At 48.1% G+C, this 10,706-nt stretch overlaps 1 protein-coding gene across 11 annotated transcripts in view; it reads right to left on the minus strand.

The window, feature by feature from the left end:
* Nucleotides 1-10,112, minus strand: part of PABPC1L (poly(A) binding protein cytoplasmic 1 like) — a 34,333-nt gene extending 24,221 nt beyond the window's left edge. For 2 of the 11 annotated variants that reach the window (XR_007515453.1, XR_007515454.1), the window contains exons 1-2: nt 8,969-10,111; nt 6,062-6,255 (exon numbers count right to left, since the gene is read on the minus strand). Coding sequence is in view for 8 of the 11 variants with exons in the window: in XM_049869847.1 (XP_049725804.1) it covers nt 6,062-6,255; nt 8,969-9,161 (387 nt within the window). In the remaining 3 variants the exon portion in view is untranslated. Of the gene's footprint in view, nt 1-6,061 lie in introns of all 11 variants that reach the window. The other 9 variants (XR_007515452.1, XM_049869847.1, XM_049869840.1 and 6 more) reach the window with 7 other exon arrangements.
* Nucleotides 10,113-10,706: the final 594 nt, after the last annotated feature.

The following is a 10,706-nucleotide window of genomic DNA, read 5'->3' on the forward strand; positions in this document are numbered from 1 at the left end:
AGAAAAATCAAGCCCAACTTGGCTAAAGTGGAAGTTTTGAAACAGACACATGCAAAACTGTTAAAAGCAATTATTTCCGGGGACTAGGGCTGGAAAAAAAAAAAAAAACCAAAGGAATAGAACCGTCTCTTCTTACTTTATTGCCTTTCACACTGTTTAGACTTTACCACTTGATGTACGATTTCAACAAAAAATTAGTTTCAACTTTTCAAAAGATGCATAAACATCCTACTCTCATTCTGTAACCCTTCTGACTCAAGTTAGAAGTACACGTCTTGAAAACAGGACCTCCTAGTTCACGTAATTCCCACCCCTCTGGTTGAACGTGCACTAAGACCAGTAACCCCAATCTCAGTGACTTTTCAAGGTGTGGACAGCTCCACTGATGCCTGCAGCCACTGCCCCAGCTCGCTTAAGGAGCATCTCCTGCCTACAAGACCATACCAGTCTCCCATCCTAGCTTCCACGCTGACCACTGGGATCCTCTTTCCAAAATGTAATCTGACCACATCCCTTTAAGACTTAACCCCTAGTAGCTTCTACTTTCTAAAGAACTATATCAACTTGGCATTTGAGGCTCACCAATTGGCCAGACATGACTTTCCTACACAACAAGTCCTACTTCCAAACCCTCACCATCACATGCCCCCCACCTCTCCAGCCCCAAACAGGGTCCTTCCACTTTCAACCCAAGACCTAGCTCTTCTATTCGGATTCAATGCATGTTGCCTAAGTCCCCACCCTGGGTCAAACACCTGCTAAGGGCATCATTTACCGATCTTGTCATATTTGCCATAACAGCCCTTCCAAGCAATTCTAACTTCTGAGCCCCAGCTGCCTTATTGGTGAAAGTGGGAATAACGACTTGTCCAAGATCAGCCAACCACAGGAAGTTACTTTTAGATGCTTTAATACTGTGCCAGGTACCCTTCCAAGGGCTATACGTGGATTAACTCAAATAATCACCTCACAACCACCCGACAAAGTGGGTTCTATCACTGCCCCTTTTAGAGGAAAGGTTGGAGGTTTGTATCCACCCAGAAACACCTCAGAAGAATGGCCTGGTGATCTGCTTCAGAAAAAAAGCCATTAAAAATTCCACAGAGCAGTTCTACTCTGATACACATGGGGTCACCATGAGTTGGAATCCACTTGACGGCAACTTTTTTTTTTTTTTTTTTACTGGCAGCACGGAGAAGTGAGGCAACTAGCCCAAGTTCACACAGCAGGTGGAAGAAGCACGATCTGAACCCAGAAGTTTGGCCCCAAATTCCACAGTCTGACTCACTATGTCATGCTGCCTCTCTGCTAAGCAGCTGGGATCTGCATTTGGGTGGCCCAACTCCAGGTCTAGTCCTCTTCCCACCATGCTACAGAAACCTCTCCTGACCAGCCATGTGCTTCTCTCCCCCTTGGGCCTCTGACTACACTCGTCATTACACTTTTCCCTCAGGGCCCAATTTCTGGTTATTCCTACAAGTCTTGCCATCTTCAATCAGCATGAGAACTCCTCAAGGGTAGGGACCACAACAGGGCTTCATTAGACCTGCAAAGGCTTGCCTGGGTAATGCAGGCTTTCTAGTCAACCCTCCATGGCCCAGAGAAAGCCTCAAGGCCTGGATAAGGGGAAAAGACATACTGTGCCCTGCTAAACTGGCTTCAACTAAGCCGGCAAGTGGACTCAAACATAACAAGGATTGTTAGGATGGCACAGGACTGGGTAATATTTTGTTACGTCATGCTAAGGTCTCCATGAGCTGGAACCAACTAGATCGCAACTAACAACAAGTTGGCAAATATGTTGGTTCAAATTCTGACTCTACCACTCACACTCGACCCTTCCATGTAACCGTGGACAAGTAACCCCACCTCTCTGAGTCTCTTGCTTCAATTTAACTCAGGGATCCTACTATTACAACTTAAGGGGCTGCTGTGAGGAATTCAATGAGGCTGTGGATGCAGAAAACTGAGCAAACAGGAAGTACTTGATAAATCTGCTATTACTGTTAAGAACTTAATAACTAAGGAGTCTCTCTCTCCTTTGGTCCTCAAAGACAGGAGACGGCCCCTTCTGTCTCTCTATCGTGGAGAGCCCTTCGCACGTTACTGCACCTCTCTCCGAGCCTCAGTCTCCTCCTCTGAGTCACAAGGATAGTCCCTCATTCAAAGGGAGGCTGAGACAAATATTGCATGATCCCACTTTTTTAAGAATAGATCATCCAGCGACCAATATTCCTTGTAGTTACCAGGGAGGGGGCTGTGAGGGGAGGGGAAATCACACTCTAGATGAGATACTATTTTTGGTGATGCGAAAAGTGGCACCAAATGTGGGTGTAGCAGGTACAGCTTGATCAAAGTGAATGATGTCACTAAGAAGTACTCAAAAGGATTCTGACATACATAATCTGGCAACACCACCACCAATGACCAGAAAACAAGCATGTGGTCACATCAAGTATGTGTATAGGCATTTACATATACAGGTAAGTACAGGCGTGTGTATCATATGTGCCCAGATAGAAGTTTCTATATGTACTTGTAAGTACAGATATCTGTGTGCAGCCACATATATGCACAGAAGGTACAAACACTCCTCAGATATAACCAAACACCTTGCAAGACTGGCTTTCTAGGTTTGAAAGCTTAGGACCATAGTCTCATGGGACAACTCAGTCAAGTGGCATAATAAAGTTCACGAAGTGCATGTTCTGCATCCTAGTGAAGTGAGTAGTGTCTGGGGTCTAAAAGTTTGTGAGCAACCATTTAACATACAACTGTTGGTCTCTATTTGTCAGAAGCAAAAGAATAAGAAGAAAATCAGAGTCTCAGAGAAGAAACAAGTCTACAGGACTAATAGCCTACATGAGCCACAGCTTCATCTACCCTGAGACCAGATGAACTAGATGGTGCCGGGCTACCACTACCGACTGTTCTGACCAGGGCCACAACTGTAGAACAAAATTCAAATTCTTAAAAAAGGCCAGAATACTGGACCAGTTGAGACCAGAGGACTCCCTGAGACTATTACCCTGAGATACTCCTTAAACCCTGAACTGAAACTATCCCGCATGATCACCTTTTAGCGAAATAACGCAGTGGCACACAAAATAAAGAATATTATCTGTATATATGGTGCTCTACTAAAAAACTATATGAGAATGTAAAATGGTACAACCACTTTGGAAATCGATTTTGCGCTTCCTTAAAAAGCTAGAAATAGAACTACCATACGATCCAGCAATCCCACTCCTTGGAACATATCCTAGAGAAATAACAGCCTTCACATGAACAGATACGTGCACACCCATGTTTACTGCAGCACTGTTTACAATAGCAAAAACATGGAAGCAACCAAGGTGCCCATGAGCAGATGAATGGATAAATTATGGTATATTCACACAATGGAATATTATGCATCGATAAAGAACACTGAGGAATCTATGAAACATTTCATAACGTGGAGGGACCTGGAAGGCATTATGCTGAATGAAATTAGTCAGTTGCAAAAGGACAAATATTGTATAAGACCACTATTATAAGAACTTGAGAAACAGTTTAAACTGAGAAGAAAACATTCTTTTGTGGTTACAAGACGGGGAAGGAGGGAGGGTAAGAGAGGGGCATTCACTAATTAGATAGTAGATAAGAGCTACTTTAGGTGGAAGAAAAGACAGCACACAATACAGGACAGGTCAGCACAATTGGACTAAACCAAAAGCAAAGAAGTTTCCTGAATAAACTGAATACTTCGAAGGCCAGCGTAGCAGGGGCGGGGGTCTGGGGACCATGGTTTCAGGGACATCTAAGTCAACTAGCATCATAACATCTATTAGGAAAACATTCTGCATCCTACTTTGAAAAGTGGCATCTGGGGTCTTAAACACTAGCAAGTACCCACCTATGATGCATCAATTGGTCTCAACCCACCTGGATCAAGGAAGAATAAAGAACACCAAGAACACGAGGTAATTACAACGAGCCCAAGAGACAGAAAGGGCCACATGAACCAGAGACCTACATCATCCTGAGACCAGAAGAACTAGATGGTGCCCGGCTACAACTGATGACTGCCCTGACAGGGAACACAACAGAGAACCCCTGAGGGAGCAGGAGAGCAGTGGGATGCAGACCCCAAACTCTCATAAAAAGGCCAGACTTAATGGTTTGACTGAGACTGGAAGGACCCCAGTGGTCATGGCCCCCAGACCTTCTGTTGGCCCAGGACAGGAACCATTCCCGAAGCCAACTCTTCACACATGGATTGGATTGGACAATGGGTTGGAGAGGGATGCTGGTGAGGAGTGAGCTTCTTGGATCAGGTGAACACTTGAGACTATGTTGGCATCTCCGTCCTGGAGGGGAGATGAGAGGGTGTAGGGGGTTAGAAGCTGGTGAAATGGACATGAAAAGAAAGAGTGGAAAGAGAGAGAGCGGGCTGTCTCATTAGGGAGAGAGTAATTGGGAGTGTTGCAAGGTGTATATGGGTTTTTGTGTGAGAGACTGACTTGATTTGTAAACTTTCACTTAAAGCACAATAAAATTTAAAAACAAAACAAAACTGTAAGGCCAATGAGTCAACACTTACTCTAAAGCAAAAATAAGAAGCGGACAGGGAAACTAGTGTACTAGAAATGGAACAACCAGAACACAACTGGAGAATGTTGACGCAGTGTGAAAAATCTAACTAATGTCACTGAACAATCTGTATAGAAATTGTCAGATGGGAACCTAATTTACTATGTAAACTTTCCCCCAAAACACAGTAAAATATTTAAAATAAAATAAACTAACTTGGGCAACAACTGAAAAAACAACAAACGAAGGGAGTTTGTCAAGCCCAGTTGAGAACTCAAGGGTTATGCCTGGCACAGAGTAGGTGCTCAAATAGGAGATCTGACATAGAGATCACCATGAGTCCCCCAAGCCTCCCCAGAAGAATGAGCACTCCAAAGGCTACAAGGGAACTGGCCATTCTAATGACATCTATGAGCAAAACACCCAGGTTTAAGCCTTCTGGTGAGGCACTGACTAACTTGCTGTATGATCTGATTCCAATTTTCTCATATACACAGAGAAATCAAAAGAACCCTTGTCAAATGATAACACATCCATTTGGTCAACAAGTATTTACTGAGTACCTACTATGTGTCAGGTCTTATTCCAGATACAACAATACGGTGATGAATAAGAACAAGCTCACTGCTTTCGTGGAGCTTATGTTCTAGAACAAGAAAAATCTTTAATCAAATGTGTGGTCCACTGACAGCCTTGATGGCACCAATTAATGGGCTCCTTATCTCCATACCTTTTGACCTGTAACTTTCTACTTCCCTCTCATTCTGCATTTGGGCTGGCCTTGGAACTTGGGTTGGCCAAAAGTATACTGCAGAAGTGAGGGTCTGCCAATTCCATGCTTAGCCCTCAAGAGGCCCAGTGAGCTTCTACTCTGTCTTCTGGAACCCTGTCACTGCCATGAGAATAGCCTAGGCTAGTCTGCTGGAGGAGAAAAGACCACAGTGAGGCGAGTGGAGATGCCCCAGCTGACAGCCAGCCAATCCCCAGAAGGAGAGCCATCCAGCCAAAATCAAAAGAACCGCCCAGCTGAACTTAGCCCCAACTGCCAAGTAAAGAATTATGAGCTAAATAAATGGTTGTCATTTATAGCCACGAAGTTTTGGGGTGATCTGTTACACAGTGAGAGCTAACTGACACACAGGTAACCTCTGACAGTGTTATGAATACTGAAAGAACAGGTACCATTCAGGTGCTTGCTGTGCCTGGAGCTTTACAGGAGCAAACAAAAAAACATAGCTGTTGAGTCGATTCCAACTCATGGTGACCTTATAGGACAGAGTAAAATTGCCCCGCGTGATCTCCAAGGAGTAGCTGATGGATCTGAACTGCTGACCTTTTGGTTAGCAGCCGAGTTCTTAGCCACTGCACGGGGAAAGTGTAAGACATAAAGTTGAGAACCACAACAAAAAAATAAAGTGAGATGTGGCTTGGCATCCCACTACTGCACAGCTATCTGGCACAGGACCTTCCAAACAGGTACACCCACCTTGCAAGAAAGGATGTTCCCAAAAGTAGAGAAGGTATCGTATAAGGCTTTATTGTCAATGGAGTCCTCTAGGTTCTTGATGAAGATGTTTCCCACACCCGACTTGCGAAGTCCTGGGTCTCGCTGGGACCACATGATACGGATGGGCTGGCCTTTGATCACCTCAAAGTTCATTGTGTCCAGGGCCCGCTCCGCTGGACAGGAGGAGGAGAGAAAGGAGCAAGTTTAGGGGATTTTCTTTCCTTTGGCCACCAGGGACAGCCTTCATATCAATTGGGAGCCAAGACTCATTGTTTGAGTTTCACCTGAGATGAGAGCCTGAAGGCTCAGGAAGAATAAGCAGAAAAAATTAATGTATATGGTGCTCCTCCCACCTTTGATCTCATTCAACTCCACTGTAGCCACAGGAGCATGGATTTCTATCCCCATTTTACACATGGGAAAACTGAGGCTCAGATAGGCACAAGGTCAGTGGCAAAGCTAGGCCGCTCTGCCCTCTAAAGCATATTGAGTGGATAGGAGGGGTCTATATGACATGGGGTAGCAGCAGTTTGAGAAAATTAAAGCTCAGAGAAGCTGAACAGCAGAGCTGAGGTTTGTATCCAAGCAGTGGCTTTGGGGACATGAACTTTACCTCTCTGAGCCCATTTCCTCACCTGTAAAGTGGAGACAATGATGACATTACCTACTTTTCCCCATCTGCCAAAGGGTATCCCACCTACCTCCAGATTGTCGGATAGACTGAAAATTAAATACGGTGCGCAAGGTGCTTTACACTTTGTGCCTGGCACAAAAGTAGGTGTTAGATACATGGTACCAGTTACTGTCAAGTCCGTGGCAATTCATGGCGACTCTGTCCGTCAGCAGAACTGTGTTCCACAGGGTTTTCAATGGCTGATTTTTCAGAAGTGGGTCGCTAGGCATTTCTTCCAAGGAACTTCCGGATGGACTCAAACCCGCACTACCCAGGGACTCCTTGGTAAAACGTTGTTGTTGTGTGCCATTCAGTCAACGCTGACCCATAGCAACCCAATCTGACAGAGAAGAAGTGCCCCATAGAATTTCCTAGGCTATTTAATCTTTATGGGAGCCCTGGTGGTGCAGTGGTTAAGAGTTCAGGCTGCTAACCAAAAGGTGGGCAGTTTGAATCCACCAGCTGCTCCTTGAAAACCCTATGGGGGCAGTTCTACTCTGTCCCATAGGGTCGGTATGAGTCGGAATTAACTGATGGCAACAAGTTAATCTTTATGAGAGCAAATCACCAGGTATTTTCTCCTGCGAAGCTGCTGGGTGGGTTGAACTGCCGACCTTTCGGTTACCAGCTGATCTCTTAACTGTTGTATCACCAGGTAGTGTGTCTGAAACCAGCAGCCTATGCCCATTCTTCTGTCACTACTACAGCCTGTCCCTTCTCCCACTGCCCTACCAGCACAGGAAACACACTGTCCATTGTTTCAGAGGCAGGGAGGGGGTCTGTGGGGAACCCAGTGGAAAAAGCTTCAGAATCTAAGTTCTTGACATTAAAAAAAAAAAAAGTTGCCATCGAGTTGATTCCGACTCAGAGCAACCCTACAAGACAGAGTACAACTGCCCAACAGTGTTTCCAAGGAGTGCCTGGTGGATTCAATCTGCCGACCTTTTGGTTAGTGGCCATCCTCTTAATCACTACGCCGCTAGGGTTTCTGTTCTTGGCTTAGTCCTGCCATAAATCACAGTGGCAAAATCCCTCCTCTCTGGAGCTCAGTTTCCCCATCTATGAAGTGGAGCAAAAAAGATAGGTCCTGCTTCACTCACAGGACTCTAAAAGAGGAGGGAGGAGGAAGTGCTGGGGTAAAACACAGCAAAGGGGAAGGCTCCCTGCAATCCAGTCCAGTCACCCACTGGGAAACAGGCTCTGCAGAACAATCCCTGCCCCCAGCAAGCCCCCAACTCAGAGGAACCGCCCCATCCACCCAGAAGACATGGAGCTAGGGTGTCCTCTTTTGGACCTGGCTGGGACAAGCCTTTTTTTGGTTGTTTCCAGAATCTCTGCACATTATAGCTACTGCTATTTTTCTGAAGTTATTCCTTACTGACTGCTTACTACATGATAAAGGAGATACTTTATAACCGCCAGTTGTGCAATCTTCCCATGTCATCGGGGAATAAGTCCTAGCCCGTTTTTAGAGATGAAGAAACTAGGTGCCGGCATAGTGATGCCTTACTCAAGATCACAGCCTAGCGGTACAGCCCGAGCCCAAAGGAGTGCTCTTAATCTTTACCCACCCGCTCTGAACAGACGTGCACACAGGCCCATCTGATAAATTGTAATCTCTCCTATCAGCTCTGAGAAACCCGTTTTAGAGCCCGAACATGGAGGAGGCTTTTTGAAGCTTCCGAGGTGGAGGCGCTTGGTGCAGACCTCAAGTCACGCTACCCCTAAAGGCCCCAGGCCCAGCCCTCCTGGCGTCCCCACTCGCCAGCTATGCCGTCTTGGGCTTCTTTCTCACCAGGTGCTCACCCTCACAACCACTCTACGAGACAGTTACGTCCCCTATTTCTCAGAAAGGCAACTAATGCTCAGAGTGGGTGAGCAACCCGTCCAAACTCACACAGCTGCTGGGTCTCTATCCCAAGTTTGCCTGACCCCGACGCTCTCTGCTTCCCCTTGGCCTAATTGTTTCTCATCTGTAAAATGGGACAATACCAGTAAAACACACAGTAGGAACCCACGAATGGCTACTTCCTGTCTCAGGAGCAGGGCCGCTTCCAACGCCCAGTGTCTCTGGATCTAGCTTCCTTAGCTGCAAAATGGAAACCGCAGGAGAAGCTGGAGATGCAAGTGGCCGAGGCAGGCGGGAAGCCAGCCGCGAACGCCGTCCGTCCGTCCGTCCATCGGTCGGTCGGTCCCCTCTCCCCCGGGCTCACCGTCGGCTGGCTGCTGGAAGTTGATGTACGCGTAGCGCAGCGAGCGGCGGGTGGCCACGTCGCGGCACACGCGGATGGACAGGATCGGGCCGGCGGGCAGGAACTTCTCGTAGAGCATGGCCTCGGTCACGTCGGCGTGCAGGTCGCCCACGTAGAGCGAGGCCAGCGGGTACCCCGGGCCGCTGGCGTTCATGGCGGGCGGCGCGGAGGGGCGAGGAGGACCGGCTCACCGAGCGAACCCCGCGCTCCGAGGACCGCCCCCTGCCCGACGGCGCCCGGATCTGCTGACGCCGGCGGCAGCCCGGGAAGCGGAGCGCGCAGGGCAGCGCGGGGGTCTCTCCCTCGCCAGCGCCGGCCCGCCCCTTCTTTAAGGACCCCGGGCCCTGCGGGCCAATCACGGGCGCGCCAGCCCCGGAACTCCTGCCCTCCCCCCGGACCGCACGTGGGACCCCTCTGCGTTCTAGAAGCTTCAGGTGGGGGTTTCTCTGACCCTGCCCGGGGAGGCGGGGAAAGCCTTCAACCTGGCGGAATAGAGCTGCGGGGTCCAGGGTGGGCTCCGAGACCCTCTCAGCGCAGAAAGGGCGGAGGACTGGGGTGGCAGGAGACTGGGGCTGTAACCTCAGCCTTTGAGTACGTCATTACCTTTTTGGGCCCGTTTTTTCTGTAAAACATGGACGATCCCTCTAGGATTAAAGGAGACCGTGGTTTTTAATGCATGTTTCAAGTACAAAACCCACTGTCCTGGAGTCAATTCTGGCTCGTAGGGACTCTACAGGATAGAGTGTAACTGCTGCATAAGGTTTCCAAGGCTGTAATCTTTATGGAAACAGACTGCCACATCCTTCTCCCTCGGAGAAGTTGGTTGGTGGGAACCACCGAACTTTTAATTAACAGCAGAGCACTTTAACCACTACGCCACCAGGGATCACCTAAAATACCGAGGTGGGTACTTTTTCAAAGCTGTATAAGAGAATTTTATCCTGCTCCTGAAAGGCGTCTTTAATTGTGGAGAGCCCGGATCCAGTTCCACCTTTCAGCGCCAACGTGGAAAAAGTTTTATGACTTGGGGCTGTAAGGGGAGAAGGCTACGTGTGAGCCTTCCTCGGCACTGGTTCTTACATCTGCTGAGACTTTTCTGGGATATTATCCTTTGCCCATCTTTTTCTCTTGGCTAAGCCATTCATTCCACCTGGGGACCCAAAAAGGTTCACCAATTACTTCTGAACCAGCGTGTGAGAACAGTTGAAGCCCAACTGAGCAAGGGCAAGGTAGTGGCCCCAGGGCTGAGCAACAGCACTCCCCTGCCAAACTGAGAAGCTTGCCGCAGCAAACTATCTGTAGTGTAAAGCCGTTTTTAGAAACTCTAATCCACCGTGCACCAATACTTCACCTTGCCTCTCATGGGGAACTCTCCTGGCTCCCAGCTGCAGCAAAGCAGGTAGGCTCCCACTGGGTGTAATTCTACCGTACAGCTGGGGGAGCTTCCCAGCCAGGAGGAAGAGCTGGCTGGCCTGGCTGTCCAGCCTCACAGCAGCAAGGATGCACCAATTAGTTCTGATCCTGGCCTAACAAACAGAGGCTATCTTGTTTTTTTCTCTCCTTATGGGAGTGGATGTCTCGCGGGGTGGGGGGGTGGGGGGGCAGATCCCATGAAGAGAGAGAAAGCTGCAGGCTAATCAAAAGCAGTGTTATGACAGACTGGTATAACCTTGGAGATGACCAAGCCCTCAGGCTGTGC

This window comes from Elephas maximus, chromosome 25, assembly GCF_024166365.1.
Source record: "Elephas maximus indicus isolate mEleMax1 chromosome 25, mEleMax1 primary haplotype, whole genome shotgun sequence".
Lineage (NCBI taxonomy): Eukaryota > Metazoa > Chordata > Mammalia > Proboscidea > Elephantidae > Elephas > Elephas maximus.